Genomic DNA, 27476 nt, shown 5'->3' on the forward strand with positions numbered 1-27476 from the left:
CATATGGGCCAAGCATAGTAGTAAATGCTTGTTGATTAACTAAAATTATTTTTCTATCAACTCTTGGTAACTGACTTATAAACATTATAACATTAAGCCAATGGTCAGCTCTATTTTGTAGTTTTTTGATTTTTCACCCTGAATTAGACATCCACTTTCCTGAAAGCACAGAACCGGACTTCATTTAACTATTCAGTTTTCCAATTCTTTGAGTATTCAGGATTCCCCCCGCCCCCCCTCCCCATTTCTTCTATTTCCAGGATAATTTTCCCTCTAATTCTTCTAATTCTGGCTTTTTTTTCCTTCTCAAATTATTAGCTAATGAGAGAGGCTTTAAAATTTTAAAATAACGGTTACCCAAAAGATTGCAAAGAGTTACAAGAAATAGAGCACAAAAGTACATATGATTAAATTTCTAAAGGAATGGAATGAGCAATAAATGTTAGAAGACTAGATCAGAGCAGGGAGATGTCCACATAGGCTGGAGTATTCAAAGAAAAGCTTCATAGGGAAGTTTAGGTCTCTAAATGGGGGTCATTTAGGTGTTAATGGTTTATCTTGTTCTAGCCCCTAAAGCAGTTATCTGTCTTTAAAAGCAATTTCTTTAACTCCTTGGGACTTTTACTTGCTATCTAATTGTTGTTTTTGCATCCTTATAGTCTAACTTTGTCACTTGTGTTCTTTAATGTTTAAATTTCTTTTGCATTACTAATATTCTAAACATCACAATTTGGCTGAAATTCTAGTTTCATTGACTAATAATTCAAGAAATGACTAGGTTTCTTATACCTCTGATAGCTTGTGCTCCTCCAAATCCCATTGGTTGGTAGAATCATATTTGTAGTTATCTATAAACTAAGAATATAATTTTGCAGAAATTCAGGTAGTTTTAGGAAAAAATGTTTTTATCAATCTCTTCTTAGTTTTATCAATCTCTTCTTAGTCCCACTGTGAATCTTAACTGTTGCTTCATACCTACTCTTATGTCTTCTTGCCTTTTCTTACAATGTCAATTTGCTACATCAGATTATTTTGTTAACACTAATTGAGGTTTATAAAAACCAAGCAGAACAAAAAGTTGTTAGAAAGCATATATAACATTTTAAAGAGATCCACTTAATTTGGCACAACTTAATATTCATAGAAGCTATATTTTTAAGGATTGCTTTAAGTAAAGTTGCCCCCCAAAATTACCCTCACTTACATTCTGAGTTTCAGAAGAGAACTTCACCATACTTTTAAATTTCTAGTGAATTAGTTATCATCAGGTTTTTTGTGTGTGTTTATGTTCAAATCTAAACATAGTCTTAAAGGATCAATGCAGAAAAGTTGGTTTCTGATGACTCTCACTACTACAACTACCTTAAAAAGAAATTTTATTTTAGACTAGAAAAACCATTATTTGTAGTTGTACAACTCAAATACTGTACCCCTGTTCTAAACTATTCCCTAAGCATTAACAGAGCATCAAATAGTTGTGAAATTGGGGACAATTGCTTTATTTATTTTATTCTTTTTATTTAGTTAGTTTTGCTGAGGCAATTGGGGTTAAGTGACTTGCCAGGGTCACACAGCTAGGAAGTGTTAAGTTCCTGTGTTCAAATTTGTTTGAACACGGGTCCTCCTAACTTCAGGGCTGGTGTGCTATCCACTGTACCACCTAGCTGCCCCGACAATTGCTTATTTCAGCTGAACTATCTTTTTCCTCTTCATCCTTTCATTCGTCCTATAGGTAATAAGTATGTGTAGTATACCTGTAGTGTGTGTTAACCCATATATTTATAGTGTTCTATGCCACAAAATAAAATGTTAAATTTATGTTCTATTTTTAGTGATTACTATATGAACAAAGAATGGTCACAACATAGTATAGATTAAATTATTTTATTTTATTATTTTATTTTAATATTTCTCACAAATATTCTTAGAATATTGTTAGAAAATGAGCAAGTGATTTTGCTTTTAGAATCTATTTCTATATCATTATGTGACTGTTTAAATATTATTAAACAACCAGTTTTGCTGATGTGATTTTGAGAATTGCTGATGAATTAGATAACATGGTCTTCTTATATGTTGTACATATACTCTACTAAGGCAAATCTTAGTAGAAGGGTGTTGGGGAAATCAAACATTAGTTTCTAGGAGCATATATAGTTAAAGGCTTGCTTTAATCAAAATGGTAGAAATCATTCTAATTTGGAGTTTAAATTTCAAGAAAATACTTCCATAGCATTTTCTCATTGTTGGGAATCATATATAAATATTCTATATCAAGATTTCATTTCTTGTCCCACACTTTTCTACAAGAATGGTGGAAATTCCCAGTAGCTTTGGGAAGCTCTCAGTGCTCTTTGAGGATTGAGAAGGATACATATCTCTCATAAGACCCTCGCTTATCTTCATTAGAGAAAGAATTGGGCATTGCTGATGTGTACTTGACTATGAGAAAAAGACTGAGATTCTTTTCTGTAGTTTCTTCTTCTGAAATTGGGATAGAGAGCAGATCACAGGATATTTTTGGGTTAAGAAGGGTTTTTTTTGTTTTTTTTTGAGAAGGGCTAATTTTAGAAAAGTCAAACTAAGAGAGATAAAGTAATGGTTAGGAGGGAAAAAAAACTCTTTGGAGCCAGAGGATCTGAGTCCAAAAGCTTTTTTTCTCTATGTAAACTTGAGCAAAAATCACTCAACCTCTCTTAACTTCTTGCTTCAGTTTCCTTAGCTGTAAAATGAGAAAATTTGTCTAGATTGGGGCTTTGTAAACTTTTCCCACTTGCAATCCCCTTTTGTCTGAGAATTTTTTCTGCAGCCTCAGGCATACAGGTATATAAAATAGATATATTCATGAAACATTTATTGAATATTATAATTTTGTGACCCTTCCACATTCAGTTACAAGATCCCATATGGGGTTGTGACCCACAGTTTTAAGTAGCTTTACTCTAGGTAAGGTTCCTTCTACCACTAAATCTATGGTATAAATATTTAGAACTTAGCATATTTTGGTGCTTTAGATAGGAAGGAATAAGGAATTTATTAAATGCTTTCCATGTGCCAGGCATTGTGCTAAATGCTTTAAAATATTATCTCATTTGATCCTTACAATAACTCTGAGGTGGTAATTATTACTAATTATCTTCATTTTGTAGTTGAAGAAACAAAACTGAAACAGGTTAAATGATTTGCCCAGAGTCACACTGCTAGTGTTTTGAGTTGGATTTGAAGTCTTATCTTTCTGACTACAGGCTTAATGTTTGATCCCCTGAACTCTGTGTCCTGTCCACTGTCAATTGCCCCTGTACCACCTATTTGCATTTAAGGGTAAAAGAAGATTGTTAAAAACAATTTAGTTTTGTTTCTAGTAATCTTCTTACTATAGAACATATTTTTTCTTTGCTTTTATTACATTTGAATTACAAGTTCCTTCCTACAAAATTTAAATGTGAGACTACATGAACAATAATAAATTACTCAAATATTATAATCATTTTACATAGCATTTGCATATACTTGAACTATGTAAGAATTTAAGCCAAAGTATATTTTCTCAAGGACAAATAGGATAGTGTAGTGAATGTAGTATTAGGAAGACTAATCTTCCTGAGTTCAAATCTGTCCTCAGATATCTAACTAACTTTATAACCTTGGGCAAATCATTTAACCCTATTTGCCTTGGTTTCCTCATCTGTAAAGTGAATTGGAGAAGGAAATGGCAAATCATTCCATTGTTTTTGCCCAGAAATATATAGAGTCAAAAAAGAATTGGATACAACTGAAATGAGTGAATAACAAATGTTTCCCCATAATGTTACAGCTATATTCCTTCAGGCAAGGACAGATACTAACTTATCCAAAAACATAATAAAAATTACTATAGTTGCCTGCACAAATACCTGGAAACAGCTAAATACACAAATTGATAAGATTGATTTACTACTCTAGAGAAGTTGAATTACAGTGACACTTCCTGTTATTAGGGGAAATTATAATCATAGGAGATGATTTCTATATCTACTTAAAGATACAGCCAATTAGTAGTTGAACAGATTTCTACATAACATTTAAGTTATAATTTGTGAATTATTTCATACTTATAATATGAAATGGAAAGTATTGCCGTATTTTGATGGAGTTTAGAGTTAGGTAAACATTAAAGAATGCCCAAGAAAAGCATTATTATTCATTTGGGTCCTACTAATTTCAAATCTGAGGCTTTAATTATAGGAAAATTGCTAACCTGCTTTGGTTTAGAGAGAATTTCCTCAATGGACTTCCATATACTAATGAAATTATATATTGGCCCCTACCCACCCACCCCCCAAGAAGAAATTAGCATTAATTCATCTAGACTGGACTCTAAGTTATCTTTTGTAATATTTGTGAAGCACAGATTTGATAAGCAAATTAAAAAGTATAAATAAGATGTAGCAGAGAATGTCTTACCTAAGTGGGAGAATGAACTGTTTGCTAGGTGTTCTATAATAACTGACATTTAAATAGTAATTTAAGGTTTATAAAGCAAACATCTTGTATATTATATCACTTGATTTCATTACTAAGAGCACTTAGTTGACTAATAATGTACTGGGCCTGAAATCAGGAAGACCTCAATTCAGATTTGGCATTACATATATTACAAATATGTGATCCTGAACAAATCAATCAATTTCTGTTTTTACTTCAGCTTCCTTCTCTGCAAAATGGTGGTGATAATATCTCCTATCTCTTCTGGTTGTTGTGAGGATAAAATGAGATAATTGTAAAGCACTTAGCATAGTACTTGGCACATAGTAACTGCTATATAAATATTAGCCATTATTTTCATTGGGCATTTTGATCCTCATCACCATCAATAATTAATATTGTTATTCACAAAAATATTATCTTTCTGCTGCTGCTATTAGTATTACAGGTATTATCCTCAGTTTAATAATGAGAAAACTAATGGTCACAGAAATTGTAACTTAGAATCAACACAACCAGTGAATGATAGGAAGGATCTGATTCTGTCTACTAGATACCATGTATCATACCTCTCAAGAATGAAGGATGAATCAGTTTAGAGATAATTATATCATCCTGAAACAAACAAACCAAAGACTAGTTTCTGGTTATAGACTGACATAATTTAAAACAAATCCACAGTAAAACCAGAGAGTAAATATTCTAATTGTAACATATAACCCTTGGAGCACTATCTCTTATATATAGTTTCTTCTATAGTTTCTGAAATATTGTTTTAATTTTCTTGGAGATATGGTGGATATTAATTGAAAGAACCATACTCTTATCATTTCTAACCCAAAATAAAACTAGTAGAGTGAGTATTTTGTTAATTTGGCCTAAAGGTTGAATAGGAAGATTGTTTGGTGGGTATTGGGGATTGGGCAAAATTCCCTAAAATTACTTAAGTCATTGGCCTCTTCTCTATCACACCCCAGAGGTATTTTTAATTCAAAGTTCCTGCTGAAAAGGTGGTCTTAGAATTGGACTTATGGGCAGTAGAATGGAAAGGAGTATGTACTGAGTTACTTATCTTTTAAGGTATTTTTAAAAGTTCAGAGTGGCCTATAATGTTGTGTATATACAGGAAAAATACAGGAAATTCTGTATTCATGACACAGATATTTACATTCAATCACAAAATTATAATGAAACTTGGTATCAAAATCCATTTATATGTTATAAAATGAATTCATCCCCAGAAGTAAAGTAGAGCATAGACACAACTACTTTGGGTTCATTATAGTTCTCTATATTTCAGTATTAAAAGAGAATTTAAGATCTCAAAGCAGGGGAAAGGTCCCAAACTCTTATGGTTTGATACCTTAAAAAAAAAATCCCTATCCCCCAATTTAATTAAATTCTCTTGATGTCCCAATAGTTTAGCATTTATGAAAAATGTCCAAACATAGTTTCAGCTGATTAGATTGTAGGAACATTTTTCAATATTTTAGACAAATATAAATGTACCTCAAAAGTATTTTGAGTTGGAGAAATATATTAGTTTGGTGTATCACCTAATCCAGTTTCAAATTAAATGATTTGTAATAGTAAAAGTTAACATTTATAGTCTGAGCTTTGACATATTACCTAATCTATAGCAATCTTGTGAAGTAAATATTATGCCTACTGTGCAGGTGAAAAAACTGAGGTGCAGAAAAGTTATTTGCCTAGTTAGTATGAGAACCAAGATTGAAATACAAATAATTTGATTCTTAGCTCATATTGCTTCCTCCTTCAGCCTTGGATAACCTCAAAGTAGGCCGTTAGGAAATAGAGGTTGTAATATTAAGGATTTAATATATATAAATATAGCTTTTAAACATGTAAGGTTTAGGTAAATAAAGATATTTATCCCTGTAAGTACTTAGGTACATGAAAAGTGACAAGTGATTTTAATGGCAAGATTACAATCTCAATAGTTCTAATTTCCTCTTCAGTTATAAATTATAATAAAATATTTAATACTTTAATGATTTGCTGGATGAAACTTAGTTTCAATCGTAGTACAGAGAAAGTGTGGTTATTTTCTAGGCAGATTTTTGAACTTTTCCAGTTGGATGAAAGGTGGCTCACCTCATGGAGGCCAGCCATTTGGCATCATCAATTTCTATACTAATAGAATAGTAGACCATATCAGTAGAGGCAGAATCAATCATGAACCAATATCATTGTGAAGTTCTTAGGTTATTCACAACTGAAAGATAATTTCAGATCTAGATGAGTGTGGATCTCTTGACTTAACCCAAACACATTATCTGATTTTGGAAGAATTTGTTTGCCAAGCAAGAACAGTCTGCTCAGAGGTTTGTTCATTCTTTGCATTTGTGGTTAGCCTGTCATCAGTGGCTCTGTAAGAAGAAGCCAGGCTTAGTGTTGGTACTTGAGTAACAATATCTGTTATTTGTATCCAATGGGAGTATTCATTATCAGTATATAGGCACCTGTTAGATTCGGAGGAAAAATTCTAATCCACCATACTTGTTGTTTTCATGTTTCGTAGTTTTTAATGACCCAGGTTGTGAAACAAGTTGGAAAAAGTACAATATTGAGGTAGTAGCAAGGTTCTTAGAAGTAAATTCTAGGAAAGAACTTTTTGATTTGTACTTTGTTTTGTATAAATGCTTCGCTTCCTTTTTTTTCTCTTTGAAATCACTTACCTCAGGAAAAGTATAAATCTCTTTTCCTTGATGCTAGAAGATTAAAAAAAAAAAACCTTAAGACTTGAGTGATATTATTAAATAATGTTTTTTAGATTTTCATCTACACTGACTGATTTTTCGCAGGTTTAGATTTTTAATGCATTTATTTATTAGATAAATCTTTAAATACCTAAACTTTGCAAAATGGATCTAAGTTGAAGGGAAGTATCTGTAGAGAGCAAAGACTTTAAAATTGACTCAAGGATAGTTTTTTTTTTTTTCTATTAGTGTTTACTTGAGCTGTGTCATCAATTTCTAGTGAATAGAATTTGTTTTAATGCTTTGCATTTAATGAACAATAAATACTTTTTCCAGTTTGGATATTCCTCATTCTGCCCTCCCAAGATTTGAAGAGGCAATAATTGATTTCTTTGTATAATTTTATCTTTTAATGATTTGCTTATTTTTCTATAACAGTAGGAGTAAAGCCTCTTAAGAGGCCTTGAATAAAGCAATAAAAGAGATGTGAAGGACTGATGAAAATGTAAGGAAGAATGCTTAATTGCTCTTTTAACATCAGGTTTATTCTTATTTAAGTCTTTAGCAGTTGGGTCAAAGAGATTATTCAATTCCAATTATCTTTGTCTGAAATTAGACCTCTATTTTCCACTTTATAGTATATATTCTGAAATATTTAAAATTGTAAAAGTGATATCAAATGTTGCTTCTGACTTGGTTTTAAAGACTTTTTTTCTAAAATATTATAATGTTTGATTGCCTATATTAGTGATTTGTGAAAAAGACTTTACTCTGATAGCCAAGTGAAAATATTTATAGCACATGTATAAACTTTTCTTTAAGGTATCCAGATTTGTTTTAAATTCAGGGAAGAGAGAATATAGTAGCTGAAAATTTTTTAAATGAAACAAAATAGTATATATGACATCTTCGTAACAAAACTGATTTCTTTTTTTTTTTTTTTTTTTTTTTGCTGTTGATTTTTTAATAATTTAGTTTTTTTTTAAATTTCAGATTTAGTATACTATTGCAAAGGAGTTTTGGAATTCTGTGCATTTGCCTCTATCAAAGAATTTTAGCTTTAAATGTTTGTAGAATATTCTTTCTCACCTGATGCTTTCACTAACAATCATTAATGCTGCTTTTAAAAACGATCACTTTGTGATAACCCTCCTGTCATTGAGCATGTATTATTTAAAAGCTAAGGCAATGTGGTATGGAGCTTACAGCTTATGTTCTTTCTACTTTCTACTTAGGATACATATTGCTATTTTAATTGTCCATCTTCTACTAAACTTCATCATAAATGTTATCATTTAATAAATACCATATTTTAGCTTGACCTCAGTTTTTACTAAAAAGGTATCAAATAGGGGAAATAAAGGAAATCTTGTCAAACCTTGAGAAAGCTTGCCTCAGGAAGTCAAAACAGTTACTTTTAGCAGCCAAATTGATACAGCCCTTCTTCTTATGTACTTAGCATATTCTGAAATGTGCTCTCCTTAATTTTGTAAAGTAATTTTGATAGCTATTATTTGCCAAAAGGATAAATAAATAGAACCTGCCAGGCAACAAAGTCCTTTATGTCTGTCAAGCTTAGGTACTATTTCTATGAGGTTGTTTGCTAATTACTACTTAGTTTTGGATTCATACCTTTTCAAATTGAAAACTAATGTTTTAGTGCTTGCTTAATTAAGTCAGCATTGCAGATAAAAGCCAGTATTTTACTAGTTTAGCATTATGATTTTTAACAAACATTCATTTCAGCAGTATACCTTTATGAAGTAAATGTATATAGATCACTTCCTTGTGCTTGGGAAGTGCTTGGGAAGAGGTAAAGAAAAATCATTCCTTATTTCCTAGGAAAGTATAACATAAGGTAGAAGAGATACTACTCAAACAATTATAGTAGCTAACTATAAAGTTCATATGAGACGTTAGAAACAAGGTCCTGTGAGTGTATTGAGAAAGAAGGGGAGAGAAAAAAGGAACAAGCATTTTTAAAGCACCTGTTATCTCTGATGGGGTACTGTATTAAGCATTTTACAGGTATGTGATTTGATTTTCATAACAACCCTGTAAAGGAGGACCTATTATGATACCCAATTACAGTTGGGAAAATGAGGCTGACAGAAAGTCATGTGATTTATCCAGGGTTACAAAGTTAGTAAGTATCTGAGTCTGGATTTCAAGTCATATCTTCCTGACGCCAGGTTCAACGCTCTTTCCACTGATGCACCTAGTTGCCTCCAAAAGAAGGGGGATAAATCTCTGTTGTATGAAATTAGAAAAGGTTTCATTGTTAGCATTGCTGATTTCTCCAGCTGGAATGTTCCTTTTCTTCATTTTTTGCCTCTCAGAATCTTTATCTTCCTTAAAGGTTCAATTTATTACTGCTGGCAGACTTTATCTCATAAGCCTCCTTGTTAGTATTTTCTCTTTCCCCTCACATTACCATTTATATGCTTTTTAATGTGCACATATTATTTATTTCCGTATTCTCCCTAGACTAAACTCTGAGTTCAGCAATTGTTTTATTTGTATTTTTATATCCTCAGACCCTAGAACAATGCCTTGCATAGAGTAGGCATTTAATAAGTGTTTATTGAATTAATTATTAAGCACACACCCCGCCTTAATAAGTTATTTTGGGCATGTGACCTTCAGCAAATATGAATATATTATTTTTCTCAAGGGTTGTTTTTTTTTTTTAATTAAGTTTAATGAAAAAAGGATTAGAGATTTTTTACTTTCAAAGCTGCTTTAGTAAAGTGAATTTGTTCATTTGAATTTTAAAAATTATCTTCAAATGTTTGTTTTGTTAGTCTTATATTCACATTTGTATTTTTTTTCTTCATTTTTGTAGGTTCTGCCGGAGACTCACATTTGGCCTCAATGTGAAATTAAGGTAGAAAAAACACATCTACATGTGTTGCTATTAGGATAAGTATATTCACTGGTCATGCCTGAAGAGGGAAGTTCAGTTCTAGACAGCTGACTGCTAGCAAATATAAATGATTATCCTAGAAGTCAAGCCTCTCTCCTGTTTACTGGAGTGAAAATCCCCTCCAGATACCAACGGAATATCAACTACAGAAAATGCTTCACGTTTTAAGGATGCCAGCCACCTAGATTCATGCACCCTCTCTGTACAGTTGTTGTGGATGGTTTGCCATCTGAAAGCTCCTCAAGCTCTTATCCAGGCCCTGTATCTGTTTCTGAAATGTCTCTGCTTCATGCTTTGGGCCCAGTGCAGACCTGGCTGGGACAAGAGCTAGAGAAGTGTGGCATTGATGCCATGATTTATACTCGGTATGTCCTCAGTCTTCTGCTGCATGATAGCTATGACTACGATCTACAGGAACAGGTATTTACATATTTTAGATGTTTCGTGCAAATAAACTGTTATTTTCTCTACATATGTATTTATTATTGGGAGGTCACATTTGGGATGGTGGAAAGAATGCTTCATTGGAATTGAGTGGATCTGGGTTCAAGTCTGTACTCTACAATTTAAAACCTGTGTCCCCTGGGCTTCACTTCCCTGGGTCTCATTTCTCTCATCTGTAAAATGACAGGGTAGAGCCAGATGCATGCTAAACTCCCTTTCAGCCCAAATCTATAATGCTATGATCTTTTGAATTTCTTGTTCTAAAATATTTCCTAGTATTTAGGAAAACTATATTCTTACATTTTGATTATAGCATATCCTTGATATATAAACAACATCAAGTAACACAAATTACTCAATGTTAAATAACACCAACATATTAAAATAAGTGCTTGTTAATTGAAATTAAATTTTTAAGTATTTGAAAAAGGTTCAAGCTAAATTACTTTTAAATCAGCCTGCATTACGGATCAGTATACTCTCAGATTTGGTCAAGAAATGTACTTTGCCAAATATAATAATTATTTTCCCATCTTTTTGATTACCCCATCCCAGCCTTGAATAAATTGATCATATAAATTAATTTCTGTTATTTAAAAATAGGTTCCCCCAACTGGGATTAATTATGTGCTAAACTGAAAATAAAGAAAAAATTTACCAATTCCAATTGCTCAAACAAAATTTCAGATTTTTTCATACCAAAAAAGCATACTCTTTGAAAGTGAAAGATCCAATTATTTCATAGCCAGGAGTGAAGCAAAGTTCCAACAATGAACTAATGTATTCTGAATAACTGTTATAGAAGAAATTAAAATAAGATCATATATTTTCATAGAATCTTATGGAGGGTAAGAAGATCTAAGGGACTTTGGGGGTTTTATCTGTGATTTGTTTTCCTTTGACAGTAATACTAGCCTTAGCCCCACAAAAATTGAAACAAATCTTAAAACAGTGTTTCTATAGTATTAGTGAAATTTTCAACTTAAGTGATTAAAGCACGAAGGCTTAGTATACTTCTAATAGGGCTTCTATATTTTGTGATTCCAGAGAATATAGGTAGGACCAATGAGTGAAAATTACAGGGGAACAAATTTTGGTGTAATAGAAGGAAGGACTTGTCCCTGTCTTATTTTGTCTTTATTTCTTGCAAGATCCAGATAATTAATTAGGATGAAAAGACAAGGAAAAGTTGTGTTTAAATTATATACTTAGATAAATATATTTTTTTTAAAAATTGGCTAGCACTTAAGGTGGAATTGACTACCTCCTGAAGTGTAGTAAGTTTCTGATTATTGGATGGGTTTAAACAAAGTCCAAAAGATTATCTGTCAGGGCTATTTTAGATGAGATTTGGGGGTTTATTATTATTATTTTTATTTTTATATCTGTCCTGCAGAGTGCATTAACATACTCCTGATGCCTCATTTCTGGCTAGGCTTTAGCTCCTTCTTCACTTAGATTTAGACTCAAAAGCCATCTATCTAGTCCATGGGATCCATAGACTTCTGAGGAGTCTATGAACTTGGAAGGGAAAAAAAATTACATCTTTATTTTCACTAATTTCTAAATCAAATTTAGCATTTCCTGCAATTATTTAAGATTAATTCAGATTATTCTGAAAAGAGCTTTCTTAAAGATTTCACCAGGCTGCCACTGGTTGGGGCCAGTGATACCATTTCACAAAAAAATGGTTAACCTCTGGAGTAGTTCACTCTATTCATTTTACGAATGATAAAACTTAAGCCAGGACATTCTAGGTAATTTTACTAAAGTCATATAAGTACAAGAGTCTTTATTTTATCTGCCTACTTTTGTTGGTGAGAAGTTGATCTGAACTTGAGATTTTGGAAGGAAGGATAAACATACATAGTAGATATCTGGAGGCATTATTTTAAGAAAAATGTCTTTTAAGAATGTGTGGTGTAAGTACCAAATTTTCTTATTATTAAGAAGACTATTTCTGATATAATTTCTTTTTATAACATTATATAGTATTCTAAAACTATATAAGGAAGTTTTATTTCCTAGATCAAAAAGAAAAAAAATTAGAACTCATGATACTTCTAATATAAATACCCTTTGGTTAAGTCTTTAAAGGACTGTCATTTATCATTATTTCCATAATAATTTAAAATATTGGATGAACATACTTGTTGGTTGTTCCCTTTTGCTCTTGAATATCTTTATTTTGTACATACTTTCCATATGAACTGTGTCTCTTACTTGCTTTTGTTTGTATGCCAGTTTGTGTGATGTAATCATAGTTTTGTCTTATTTTTTCCCCCTATTTACTAGCCATTCAACTTTGATTTTTCTTTTGTTTTTGACTTAAAGATTATGATGCATTTTGTAGCACTTAAATGTTTTCTCATAGAACATTGATAGGTAATTAGTATTACAAACATATGCCAAATGCTAGCATTTCTCAGTCTTTTCTACAGGAATAAACTCAGAACAAAGAGTGGATTCATTTAACATACACCATCCATTCACCTATCTACCTCATGCTTAGTGTTTGTATATATACTCTTATACACACATGAATACAAATGAAAGGAAGGCAATATGTCCTATTTTTTCTTTGTGTGATCAATATCAACTGTAACTTCTTGGACAAAAACTAGTAAAAGGGTGGTAAGGAAATCCAAGATTTATAGCACACCAAGAGTACTTTCTTAATAGTCTTCAACAAAGTACCTTGCAATGTTGTTGGTATTCAATGCTTTTTGGTTAGTTAGTTGGTTAACCTAGCATATAACTCTCGCATACTTTAAGGGAAACAATACCTGAAACTTAATAAAAATGTCACTTTGATATTAATGTGATCCTTTTTTTAGGATTATATTTTAACACTGACATATTTTATTAAACTTTACCTACCAGTTTAGAAGAGTGGTGCCTCAATTATTATTAATAAGATTCCTTTTCTAGTATTTATAATTATTTTGCTTATTTTTATTTTAAAAATATGTAAGTTGAACTATGGTTTCACATCAGTTTTTGGGTAGAGTTTAAATTTTTTTCTCTTTACTTTCTTGTCTACTATTTCTTCTATTGTGGTGTGCTGAGATATTTAAAGAAATAGACTTGTTGATTTATGTTTTCTTAAAATTAAGTAAACAGATTTTGGGATTTAAAAAAAAAATCTTTGACATAATTAAAGATTCCTCTGAAAAAATTTTGGTAAAATATACTATGAGTTTTGTAATCCCTGGCATTAAGATCACTTAGAGGTAGCATTTAATAGTAGTGGATTTTCCCAATACTTCTAACTTATGTAGCAAACTGTGGAATGTTTTTCAAGATAGGAAGAGGTAAATGATAAGACCATATTACCTTACTAAAGTTACATGACCTAGCCAGCCAGATCATAATAATAAAGTTATTAATATTCTGATATAACAGCTATTCCATTGTTTGAACCACTTTGTTTGCCTCTGACTAAATCCAATTTCTCTTATTATAAGTTCAATAAGTTAGCAAAGTTTCTCATAAATTATAGTTTTAAAAAAAATTGCAAATATGTGGTATTCTTGTTTTCTACTATCTGTCAGAGGTCTAAGCTTTATGGAGGTGGCATTTGAATTTATACCCATAATGTTGCTCTGGTCAGAAAGTTTAACCTGAGCAGCATTAAGAAGAGCAGGAAATCTAAGTAGAAAATATTAGCTGTAAGCATTAACACATAAGACCTCTATCTTTAGGAACTAAACTTCAGTACCTCTCAAAATCCTTTTCTTCATTTGTAATTACAAGGCATTCTCTAAGTGCAATTTAAATTAAGTTTAGGGTCATCTACCACTTCTTAACTACAGACTTATGAGACTTCTTCATACAGAAATATCCTCTATAGTTTCCAATAATCAAAGTAGCATCACAATGTTATATCACAACAAAATTCCATTTTTAGTTGGGGGTAGCAAATTAATTTTTTTGGGCAGAGAACTGTTAGTCAGAAAATGGTTTTTCAATAGCACTCATAGTATCCATGTGAGAGGCAAAAATCAAGAGAACAATTATGGGGACAGAAAATGAGAGAAATGTGGTAAGAATTGAGGGACTCAGCAGAAGAAACCCTGAAACTCATCTTCCCAGCCTTCACCTAAGAAAGATGAAATATATATGGAAGAATAGCTCTTATTAATCTAGTCTTACAAGTAAGGAATTGGTTTCTGGGACGGAGAAAGGGAAACATTAGGGAGGAGGATCGAGGAGTGAGAGAATCAGAATTACTATTCTAAAGATGGTAGAGTTCTAATCTTTGTATTTAATTTAATCTTTTCTAGTCTGAGTTTGAACCGTTAGGGAATGTACATACATATCTTTATTATAAGATTGTTGCTAAGGAACTAGCTCTTCCCTGTATTATTGTTTGGGGGAACATTGCAGTAGATCTATGATTTATTTCCATTAGCGTGGCATTTTACTATCAGAAAGCACCTGCAATTTCATTTTTTTCAAATGATTTATAAAAATTCTAATTAAGACCAATCCCAGCATTTATTTTTGTATCCAAAAGAAATGCCTCTTCATCTTTAGGTACAGGTTCCTATGTCTAAATAAGAAAATAAAGATAGTATACTATACTTCTTTGGCTAAAAAATACTACCAAAACCTACACAAGTGTTTTTCAAATCAGAGTTGCAGAACTCCAAACAGCTATTTAAAATGGAAATTGTCCTAGTTTATCTCTTAGAGCTTTACCTACCACTACTTTATTCCTAATCTTTCAAATGATCCTTGATGAAGACTTTTGTGAACTGATGCAAAATGAATAAAACAAGGAAAACAATATGTATCATCACAATAAAGAAAATTTAAAACAACAACAGTAAAAAGTATTTGAACTTAAGATCAAATGCAGTCTTTAAAATTGATTCCAGAGGACAGGTGGGAGTGCTGAGGATGTCAGAAAAGGATCAAGTATATGAATCGCTGTGTGTGTGTGTGAGAGAGAGAGAGAGAGAAGGGGGGTAGGGGAAGAGGAAGGAGGAGAGAGAGGGAAAGAGGAATCAATAAAACTTAAGGAATACATTTTCCCCATTGTTAAAAGGGGAGATGAGGATTTGTACCTTGCGAGCTTGTTCTAGCAGGGGAGTGCAGCTACTCATATACCCTTGACTGAAGAACAGTATGCCTCTGTCGGGGAAGGTTGTCATCTTTGACCAAGTGTATACCTTTGGAAGAGAAGCACATGAAGTGATGAGGGAGGAAGGGGACACCTACCTAGCCAGCCAGATCAGCTGAATCAACTCTGGTGATCAATGGAGTGACAGATGTCACAGCCAGATTGCCCTCACCCCCAAGGAGATTAAGATTTGGGATATTAACTTTAAAAGTTTAGGGTTGGGACTCCCAATTAAAAAAAAGATTATAGACTTTTTGTAGGGAGTAAACCTGGTGATGTTAAAGGAAATAGTAGAATTCTCAGTAGTTGGGTGGAATGGGTTATAAAATAGGAGGAACAAAATTGGACAACCACTGATATGATTAAAGTTTCCTCTCTTGAAGAAGTTGGCTTTTCCCCAGTATCTCAGACTGATCCCATTCTGTTAGTATTTCTTTCCCTTCAGCCAGTCTTGAAGTACATTTATTGCTGTTTTCCAAATTGATATGTCTCTTTATGTCACCAAAAAATCCCATTCCCCAGTTCTGTCCCAACTCAACACAAGAGCCTTCCACCAAATATGGACAAAGGCTGTTAATTGACTGTACATGGTTTTTAATACAATTAATTCTCATAAAATAAAGCTCTCTAATTGTGAATGAATGATGATTTCTGGTAACTATTATCCCTCTCTTATCAGAACAGGCTAAAATATTACATTGTAGAGTTGAACACAGGAAAAAGAAGGAAAACGATTTTTGAAGTTTATAAAATTATTGTGACTATATAGAATAAGCATGGATAAGGATGCCCTAAAGTTTGAAATAACTAAATCTAGAACAAATAAATAAAATAGTTTATGTAGTTGATTGTAAATTTACAAAGTTTGTTATCTTGAAAAGTAGTATATTTCATTTCTACTATGGATTTGTGATATACGTGATATCCTTCAACTAGGAATAGCATGATATAGCCATATCTTTTTATCCTAGTGTTCATCCCTGCCCTCCAGTAAATCCATAAAATTTTTCATACCTAAATCTTGCTTAATGTTATTCAAGTACCATTATAGCATGACGGTTATGTATATGTCTTATTCTTTACTCAAATAATCAATTCATCTCCTTTTCTTGTTCTATCCCTTCTAAATCTTGTCCTTTTTCTTTTTAATTTATTTTTTGTTTCTTGCACATAGTTTGTTGCTTGATAATCTTACAGCTTATTTATACTGACCATATATCTCTCTATTGTCTTTTGAGTTACTCTGATTTTGGAAACTGTAGTGTTCTATCATTTGTAATCATAAAGTATCACTAGAAGAATATTGATATAAAGTATATGGCTTTGTTTCAGTGAAAAGTTTGAGTTCATCAAGAAAATGTTAGAAAGAAATCTAAATATCCATCCTGCTCTCTTTCCCTGTTCAATTTTGGGCCCATCTGCAAAATTTGTCAAAATTATGGTCTTGACATCATCTATATATGTTAGACCAACTCTCTCAAAGGAAGGAAGATCCCATTTCAGCTAAGTCAGTCACTAAGTGACTCTTTATGTGTCACATCCTGTGCTAAGCACTGGGGATACAAAGGCAAAAAACAACCCCTGACCTTAAGAAGGTCTTAGTTTAATGGGGGAAACCACATGAAAAAACTCAGTACCAACAAAAAACATATAGAAAAAGCAGAGATCATCTTAAGAGGGAAAGCATTAGAACTGGGAGGGAGTGTCAGGAAAGGTTTGCAGGAAAAGGTAGAATTTCAGCTGAGATTTGAAGGAAAGCCAAAGAGACAGAGATGAGGAGCTGGGGGCATGGTCACACCAGTGGACTAGAAAGATCATTCTGACAGCTGAGCAAAAAGTGAATTGGAGTGAAGAGAGACTTGAGGAAGGCATAGGGTTTTTCAGAAAATTGTGGAAGCCTTGGGGCAAAGGCATTTGAGAATGCTTAGGTAAGCTACTGAAGGAGAGCAGCATGAAGGATCTATGCCTAAGACAGGATAGCCTATCCAATAGTGATGTAAAAAATGAATGTCTTGTCTGTCCTGTAGCATAGCAATTTAGTGATGAGTATTGTTTAGAACTATATGCCAAGTTAAAAAAAATCAAAGTTTCTTAGCTATCATCTTATCCATTTTCCTTGAGGTCATAACTCTTTGACTTAAAAACTAGTGTCAGGTAACTCATTTTGAACATCAAGTGATTTGTTTATAAAATAACCACTTCTTAACTGTCATGACTCTTCTACCTAGAGGAGAATAAAACACAAATTGTAAGTACAAATTGCCAAGAACGTTTGCATCCTAATCTGAGCTCTTCAGATTCCTGAATCAGAATTGCAAAAAACTCTATTGATGGAGCACTGAACATAATGTCAGAAATAATAATTTCATTAAAGAAAATAACAACAGTGAAATCACACCCAAAATTTATGGGATGCAACCAAACCAATGCTTAAAGGAAATTTTATTTCTCTAAATTCTTATATCAATAAAATGGGCATGTAATCAATGAATCGGGTATGTAACTAAGAAAACTTGAAAAAAAGCAAATTAAAAATCCCTAGTCAAACTCCAAATTGGAAATCCTGAAAATCAAAAATGAAATTAATTAAGATTGAAAGTAAAAAAAAAAAAAAGATAACAAACTATTGAACTAGTAAATAAATCTAGAAGTTGGCTTTTGAAAAAACCAATAAGATAGATATTTGGTTAATTTGATTTAAAAAGGAAAGAAGAAAACCAAATATCAGCATCAGAAAGGGTGAAATAACCACCAATGAATAAGAAATTAAAGCAATCATTAGGAAATATTTTGTCCAATTACATGCCAATAAATTTGCTAATCTAAGCAAAATTAGTCAATATTTATGAAAATATAAATTACTTAGTTTAAGATCAGGAAATAAAAATCATAAATGACCTATATTTAAAAAAGAAATTGAACAAGCCATCAATGAATTCCCTAGGAAAAAAATCCCTAAGGCCAGATGGATTCACAAGTGAATTCTGCCAAACATTTAAAGGACAATTAATTCCAATACTATATAAGCTATTTGGAAGAATAGGTGGAGTCCTACCCAACTCCTTTTATGACACAACTATACTGCTGATACCTAAATCAGAAAGAGCTAAAATGGAAAAAGAAAATTGTAGGCCAATTTCCCTAACAAATCATGATGCAAAAATTTTGAACAAAATACTAGCAAGGCCATTACAGCAATATATCACAAGAATTATATACTTTGACCAGGTGGAATTTATACCAGGAATGCAGGATTGGCTTAATATTAGGAAACTATCAAAATAATTGACTATGTCAGGAATAAAACCAACAGAAATTATATGATTATCTCAATAAATGCTGAAAAAGCATCCATTCCTATTAAAAGCATCAAAGAGCATAAGAATAAAGGGAATTTTCCTTAAAATGATAAGCAATATCCATCTAAAACTATCAGAAAGCATCTGTAATGGGCATAAGCTAGAAGCCTTCCCATTAAGATCAAAGGTGAAGTTATGGGTGGAGCCCTTTAATCACTGTTATTCAATGTAGTACTAGAAATGTTAGATATAGCCATTAGAGAAGAAAAAGAAAGAAAAGCAATTAGAATATATCACTCTTTGCAGATGATATGATGGTATACTTAGAGAACCTAGAGTATCAATTGAAAAATTACTTTAAATAATGAAAAATTTTACCAAAGTTGCAGGATATAAAATAAATGCACATAAATCATCAACATTTCTCTATATGACTAACAAAGCCAAGTAGCAAGAGATAAGAAGAGAAATTCCATTTAAAATAACTATCAACGATATAAAATAGTCAGGAGTGTACCTGCTAAGATAAACTCAGAAGGTATATGTACAATTACAAAAGACTTTGCACACAAATACAATTAGATCTAAACAGCTGGGAAAATATCAGTTGCTCATGGGTTGACCAAGCTAATATAAATATGACATTCTGCCTAAACTATTCAGTGCCATACTTATCAAACTATCAAAAAATTATTTGATAGAGCTGGGGAAAAAAAAATAAAATTAATCTAGAAGAGAAAAAAATCAAGAATATCAAGGAAATTAAGAAAAGAACACAAAAGAAGATGACCTTGCAATATCAGATCTCAAACTGTGTTATAAAGCAGTAATCATCAATATTATTTGGCACTGGCTAGTAGAATAGTGCATTTGTAGAATAGATTTGGTATACGAGATATAATAGTCAATGATTATAGTAGCCTAGTGTTTGATAAACCCAAAGACCCCAACTTTTGGGATAAGAACTCTATTTGACAAAAACTGCTGCAAAAACTAGAAAATAATAGGACACAAACTAAGTATTGGCCAACATCTCACAATGTGTACTAAGATGAGGTCAAAATGGTGCATGATTTAGACAAATGGTGACACTGTAATCAAATTAGTAGAGCAAGGAATAGTCTACCTGTCAGCTCTTTAAGGAGGTGAAGTATTCATGACCAAATAAGAGATAAAGAGCATTACAAAATACAGAATACATAATTTGTTACATTAAATTAAAAGACTTTTGTATAAATGAGTGCAATCAAGATTAGAAGGAAAGCAGGAAGTTGGGAAACAATCTTTACAGCAAGTCTTTTTGATAAAGGCTTCATTTCTGAACTATTTAGAAAATTGAGTCAAATTATAAGAATACAAGCCATTCCCCAATTGATAATTAGTCAAATAATATGAACAGATAGTTTTCAGATGAAATCAAGAACTTTTTATTAAAGTTTCCTCAGCCTGTTCTGTGGAACCATATTCCAAAGAAACCAATGCTTGTCCTTTAAAGGCACACATGAAGAACATTCTAAATTAGAGATTAATGCCAGAACTGTGTATAATATTGCATGTACATATGTGTTCTTTTGCAAAGATTTGGATAAATCTTTACCAAGGCAAATCTTAATGTTCCATCCATTACATTTATCTCAGTAGTTTATGAAAATTTCATTTTGGTTGTTTTGTTGTTCTTCCATTTTCATTATGTGTACTGTTTTTCTTATTCTTCTCACTTCACTCTACAACAGTTCATTTAACTTCTCTGTTATTATCATATTCATCATTTCTTATAGCATAGTAATACTCTACATTCATTCACTTCCATACCTTCCTAAGTTATTCACCAGTCAATGGGCATCTTTGTAGCCAGTACTTTTTGCTACTCCAAAATGTGTCACTCCTTATATGTTGGCGTGTATGGGACGTTTTTTTTTTTTATTGACCTTTTTGGATATATGCCTAGTAACAACTAAAGGTTTCTATAGCTCTTAATGAATTAAGCTTAAATCTTGGTCATGGCATTTAAAATCCATCACAGACTTGTTCCATCCAACCCCTCTAGTCTTTTCTGGTACACTAGCCATACAGAGCCAACCACTATTTCTTTTTCTTCTCTTTGCCTTTATCTTTGACAACTCTATCCCCTTTACCTGAAATGGGCTATTTTTCTCCTTTCTTCCTAATCTTCCATAGCCCTTCTCCACACTTCCCCTTAAATAATTTCTTCAAGTCCCAGCTCAGCCACTTCCTTCCTATCCTCCAGATGAAAATGATAGTCTCTCCTTTACCTCCTCTCCTCCCCTGCCCTCATTTCTTATAGAACTTTGCCTGAACTTATCTTTTATTGTTTCTCACCCTTGCATTTTTCCACCATTAAATTTCAGGCTCCTTCAGCTTATAAATTTTTATACCCTAGAGCTAAGGATAATCAGCTTTCCTATTGCTATTGGTGACACCCAGGTTCACCATCTTACTGTCATCTTTTGGTGCCTCAGTCTCACTCCACATTCAGCTAGTTGCCGGATTTTATCATTTCTGTCTCCCTTTCCCTCCCCTCACACAGCTGTCATTCTAGTTCTCTTCCTCATCACTGTTCATTTGTAATATTGGAACAGCTTCCTATTAGGATATGTTCTTCTTATCCTAAAATTTCCTCTACTCCAGTGCATCTTTCAGATAGCTTGAAGAAATGATATGCATGTGACCATGTCTCACCACTACTTGGTAAGATCCTGTGGCTTTCAGTTACTTTTAGAATCATTTAAAAATCATATCTGTTTGGATTTGAAGCTCTTTTCAGTGGAGAGAGAGAAAATGAGAATTCTCCTTAAGTAGAGCTCTTTCAGTGGAGGTTACTTGCTTGAAATGTGGTAGAGAAGCTGATAGAGATTTAACTGGATGACTTTTGGAGTCCTTTCAACTGCAACAGAAGGATATTTCCTTGATTTAATCTGAAGTCCACCCAATGTAAGTGAAGATGTAAATTTTTGGAGGTAATATTTTAACTTTGGTTTGAGTGGGGATTTTTTGAAAGATAACTTGTAAAAAGATTTTTCTTTAAATGCTAATTGTACTTGGAAAAAGTATTTTTTTCCTCCTCCTTATTCCAGCTCCCATTTTCCTAACTGTTGAATCACTTTCCTTTACTGAGTAGATAAATTTCCAAGATCCTAAAGTTATAAGAACAATTCATTTGAACATGCAACCTCAACAAATAAATACTAGAAAAGCACTTATCAGTAGATTCAGCAATCTATTTGAACATAGAAAAGGAATTTATAATAATAATGAATAATAATTAATATTTGGCCATAATCCACCTTTGTGCTTCATTAGGAATTATATTCTACCCTTAGGCACCTAACTAATATCTAGTTCTGATAACTTTAAATGGCACCTAGAAAGATCCAGGGAAACTAAAGGAGGTTTTAAGTAGGAAAGAAGCATTATAAAAGCATGTTGTTTATTTCTTTATGCTTTCTTCTCTTTTAAGAATATTCCTGCAAATCACAAAAGTCATCAGGGTTGCAAGACTTCTGAAAGAAAAGGCCATTCTTTGCAGAAGAAGAAAATTTAGAATGTAGAATTAAAATTAAATTAATTAAAATTACAATGTAGAAAAATAGCAAATTTTAACTGTTTTCAAAATTACTGAATAAGTTTTAATAAATATAATTAAATAACGAATATTACAATAAATATAATTCCAGCAAAGTAACATGCATCTAAATGCTAGAGTTTAAGAATTCTTGGCAAACAAGTGGATCTAAATGAGACAAAGTAAAAACTCACCTACTAGTTTTAGATTTCTTGAGAATTTAGGCTTGTAGGGAAAAACTTGTATTTAATCGAAAAATTTTTTAGCTTATAAAGTAGTGGATTTTAGGACATATATGCCTGAAATTATAGTATGTAATATAGAATATAAGAGTATATATAGAAAGTATAGTGTGTGTGTATATATAAAATATATATAACATATAATACAATATAACATATGAGTTCTGAGAAGACTTCATTGATTTGAATTCACAGAATTTCTCTGTATTTTACATGGCTGTAATTCAAATTTCAGTTACACTATGTGGAACGTAAATTTATTGAAGCACATTGAAATAGATAAGTGCACTTCAGAGAGATTGCAGAAGGGAAATTTGAAACTGTCAAATATCAACCTCACTATCTTCAGATGGAATATTAACCTTTTGATTTCTCTTTTCTCACATAAGTTCCTCATTAAGGGATCTCCTCTGTCTCCCCCACCATTGTAAATAACAAATAACAGGCTTCAAATTGTTTCAAATGACCATCATGGGAAGCAGAAAGGTACTATTGATATCTAGTCAATTAACTCTAGTCAGAAAATAGAAATAACATCCACTTAGAAAACTAGTGATTTTTAATGTATCCATTTGTCTTTCTTCACCAAAGGAAATGAGAATAGAGCAATACCAGTTGAAACTTAATATTATGTCCTCCATAGTCATCTTATGATTTGTTTCACTTTTTTGTCATGAAACCAATGTTTATAATTCTGAGTTGGCATAGTCAAACTCCAAGTGGCTTTTTAAAAAATATCATTTCCGATCATCCATGTTATTTTTCTCATTGCTGAGTTTGGACTCATTGACTTTTAAAGTCCCTTCCAGTTCTGCAATTTATAATAACTGGGAAATAAGATTTTATTTTAAAATGCCATATATATTTACATATACATACATAATACATATACTTTTACATATATGTCTTCAACCTCTTTGCTTTTTAGATTGAAAGATGTTTGAGGGCAGAGCCATTATCTAACTTTACCTAATATTTACTTGATATGCTTTATTATGAACTTTATCAAAGATTAGGAAAGATGTACAAAAGCAGAGAGAGACTTTGATTTGTAATTTACATTAAAAAATTGCTTTTGTCCAAAGATAAATCTCTGTGGTATAATGGAAAAAGCCCCCAGTTTGGAATAGAAGAATCTGGGTTTGACTTCCTGCTCTCCATTAGTTGTGGCCCATACCAAGACCTCACCTCTCTTGATCCCTAGTGTTATCAACTAAAAAATGGAATTAATAATACTTTTATTTTCTACTACATAAAGTTGTTATGATGAACAGGTAAGATAATATACTTTGTAAGGCATAAAGTACTATGAATTATTGTAATAAATAATTTGCAAATGTGATGGATTTTTAGATAACAGAACAGAATATAGGTAGAAGAAAATTTATTATGTAGATAAAAATATTGCAAGTTCTCATATTAAACATGAAACTGATTTTTGACATCTATCAAATGTCTGAAGTTTTTTTCAAGCATTTGTTTTCTATTTAAAATAGTGACAACTTTTAGTGAACTGAAGTTGTGAAGTACTGTGATTGCCATTTTGTAGGGGATTTTTTGGTTTAATTTAATTAATTTGGTATAAATGTTTTTGACATATGAATGTGGCATTTAATATGAGAAAAGGTAATACAATATCCTGTTTAACTTTAATCATTTGTTTTATTTTAGGAGAATGACATCTTCCTGGGTTGGGAAAAAGGAGCTTATAAGAAATGGGGAAAGAGTAAGAAGAAGTGTTCAGATCTAACTCTAGAAGAAATGAAAAAACAGGCTGCTGTCCAGTGTCTTCGCTCTGCTTCAGATGAAGTAAGTTTAGAATTTTAGAATGCTTTTTAAGAACATATTTATTCATGTTTCATGACCATATTTGAATTTGAGAGAGATAAGATTATTTTATATTAATAAGTAGTCAAGATTTAAGTTCTATTTCAAAAGGAATTTTCAGGGGCCTTCAGCATCACAAAACAACTGATTTTTAGAAGCCAGTTGCCTGTTTTGTTAAATACACATTTGTGTAAGATAGGAAGTCAAATGAGTTTATATCTGTTTAAAAAAAAAAAACATTTGACTAGACAGTAGTTCATGTGAACTGAGGTTTTTAGTTGATTGTTAGTCCAGTATAAGTCAACAAATGTAACTAAAAAAGCTTATTCTATCTTTAGTTGCCTTAATATCTGTAAAGTATGTAGAATTATGGAGGTGATAGTGCTGTTCTACACTGAGCTGATCAGCTCATATCTGGAATATTTGGAACTGGAGCCCTTCCAAAGATTGTGACATGGTGGTAAGCAGAAGTATGATCATGTCATATGAATAGCAAATATTGTCATCATCAAAAATCTTATTTGGTTTTCACAACAACCCTGGGAGATAGGTGCTATTGTTATCCCTATTTTACCATTTTGAGGAAATGACTTGCCCAGGGTCACATAAGCTAGTAAGTATCTGAGACTGGTTTAAATTCAGTCTTTCTACTGCAGGTCCAGCACTCTATCTCTGCTACCACCTGGCTGCCTATAGCTATTGAAAGAACTATCTATGTTTAGTTTGGATAAGAGATTTGGGGACATGATCCAAATATTACAGAACTATTATGTGGAAGAGCAATTCAGTTTATTCTGCTGGACTGTAAAAGGGCAAAATTATGAGCAATGAATGCAAAGTATAGGAAGGCAGATTTCCTTCAACATAAGAAAAACATTTAACAATTGGCTCTTACCCTTAATACTTTGCTAGGAGTCTTAAATAGGCCCAAAACTATTTACATAGAATCTTGAATTGGAACATAGGTGAGAGATATAGGAAAGTTTCCTAAGAAAGATGGCCTTGTGAGTACTGCAAATGCCTTTTCTTTTTCTTCTTATTTCCTAGCCTCTTATAAAAGTGAGAAGCATTTCTCAAGGACTTAGGATAACTCATATGAAAGATCATTTTAAAGTTTATTCTTTAATTCCATTCTGAACTGAATCAGGGTAATTGAATTATATAGTGAGGGGATATGTATGTGTTGGGGGTAGGATAGAGGGGTGAAATGCTAATGTTTAGGTTAGAAGATTAAAAAGGATAAGAAGGTATGAATGGTTGGGATCACAGATTCTTTGAAATATTGGATTACTGAAGTAATAGTCTGTCAAATCCTGGAAATAAATGGCCAGAGAACTCAGCTCAACTCTTAACTCTAAAAAATAAAATAATAGTTATAGGCAAAAAACATTTTTTATTCCATTGGAGGAGGAAAATTAGACAGGGGTGCTGAGACTTCCTCTAGGAAGAGACATAGGGAAAATTATATACTCATGTGTACATATCTTCATATAGATATAGATATAGATATAGATATATAGATATATGCTGTTTCTTTCCATGACTTCACCAATAACCTTGTTACCCACATTTGAAACTTTGGTGTTTATGATTGCTGTTTATACTTATTCAAATCCATTGAGCTGCTAAGTCCCTTCAATATCACCTACACATTTTCTCTTCTCTGTTTCCTCATTCTTAGACTCACTAGCTCTACCATTGCATTCACTTGGACTACTGCATTGGATTTGTAACTGGTCTTCCTGACCCTTCTTTCATACCATTACCAGATTATTCCTTTATTAGCACAAATCTTTTCATGTTCCTTGCTCAAAAAACCTTCAGGCTTCACTTTTGTCTACCAAAGGCTGGATTACTTAGCCTGGCACTCTGGATTCTTCATCCTGTATTCACAGCATTATTCATAATTATTCATAATGCTCCTATTTGCCTGAACTTAACTTGGCCAAATTAAATTACTTTCTAAAAACCCATTTGTCTTTTGAATGTCCCTATTTTTTGTGAATATAATACCAAACTCCTTGGCCCTTTAATTACTCTGCAACTTCTTACACTCTTCACCTTACATTGGCAAGTTTTGAAGTTTCTACTAACACATCTCTCTCAATTCTTTGTTAACCTGACCCCCTACCTATTCAGACACTCATCATTTCAGGCCTACTATTCCTTATTAATTACCTTGCCTCAAACTGCTTCTCTCTCTAGTCCGTCCTTCACACAAATGCTAAGATGATTTTTTTAAACATAAGTCTCACATATTACTTCCTCTGTTCAGTAAACTCCAGTAATTCTATTTTCTCTAGGATCCTCTAAACTACTCCATTTCATATTTAAAAACCTGGTTCCATCCTAATTTATTTTACATGACCCCCCTTCCTATATTCTAGATCCAGCCCAACTAGTCCTCTTGCTTCTTCACAAATAAGACATTTCATTGGCCTTCCCAGTTCCTTTTTGTAAGATTATCTGTCCCCCCTACTCCCTTATCAACTCTTAGAACTCTTAGAACACCTAGCCTCCTTCAGGACCCAGTTCAAGTGTCCTCCTCTCCTTTCCCTGAACTCTTAAGCAGCAAATGCCCCCTAAAGACCGTATTTTGCATATGTTTTGTGTGTTTGTATATCTAGATATATAGATATATATATTCTTTTTCTATAGAATATAGGTGCCTTTTTATCCCCATCACTTAGTGCCTATCAAATGCTTGATGATGGATTTGATTACTATTCCATGAAAAAGCCCTCAGCATCATACTTTCTTCTGTGCCTAGAATACCTTCTCTTTTCTCATAATCCTACTGCCTTAAATGCCACCTTTTCCATGATCAAACAAATGATCAAAAA

At 32.3% G+C, this 27476-nt stretch overlaps 1 protein-coding gene across 4 annotated transcripts in view; it reads left to right on the forward strand.

The window, feature by feature from the left end:
• Nucleotides 1-27476, forward strand: part of KIAA0232 (KIAA0232 ortholog) — a 103825-nt gene that overhangs the window by 27475 nt on the left and 48874 nt on the right. For 3 of the 4 annotated variants that reach the window (XM_031941552.1, XM_031941550.1, XM_031941551.1), the window contains exons 2-3: nucleotides 10030-10530; nucleotides 24478-24615. In XM_031941552.1, the coding sequence (XP_031797412.1) occupies nucleotides 10300-10530; nucleotides 24478-24615 (369 nt within the window). In that variant the 5' untranslated portion in view covers nucleotides 10030-10299. The remainder of the gene's footprint in view (nucleotides 1-10029; nucleotides 10531-24477; nucleotides 24616-27476) is intronic. The other variant, XM_031941553.1, reaches the window with a different exon arrangement.

This window comes from Sarcophilus harrisii, chromosome 6 (genome assembly GCF_902635505.1).
Source record: "Sarcophilus harrisii chromosome 6, mSarHar1.11, whole genome shotgun sequence".
Classification (NCBI taxonomy): domain Eukaryota; kingdom Metazoa; phylum Chordata; class Mammalia; order Dasyuromorphia; family Dasyuridae; genus Sarcophilus; species Sarcophilus harrisii.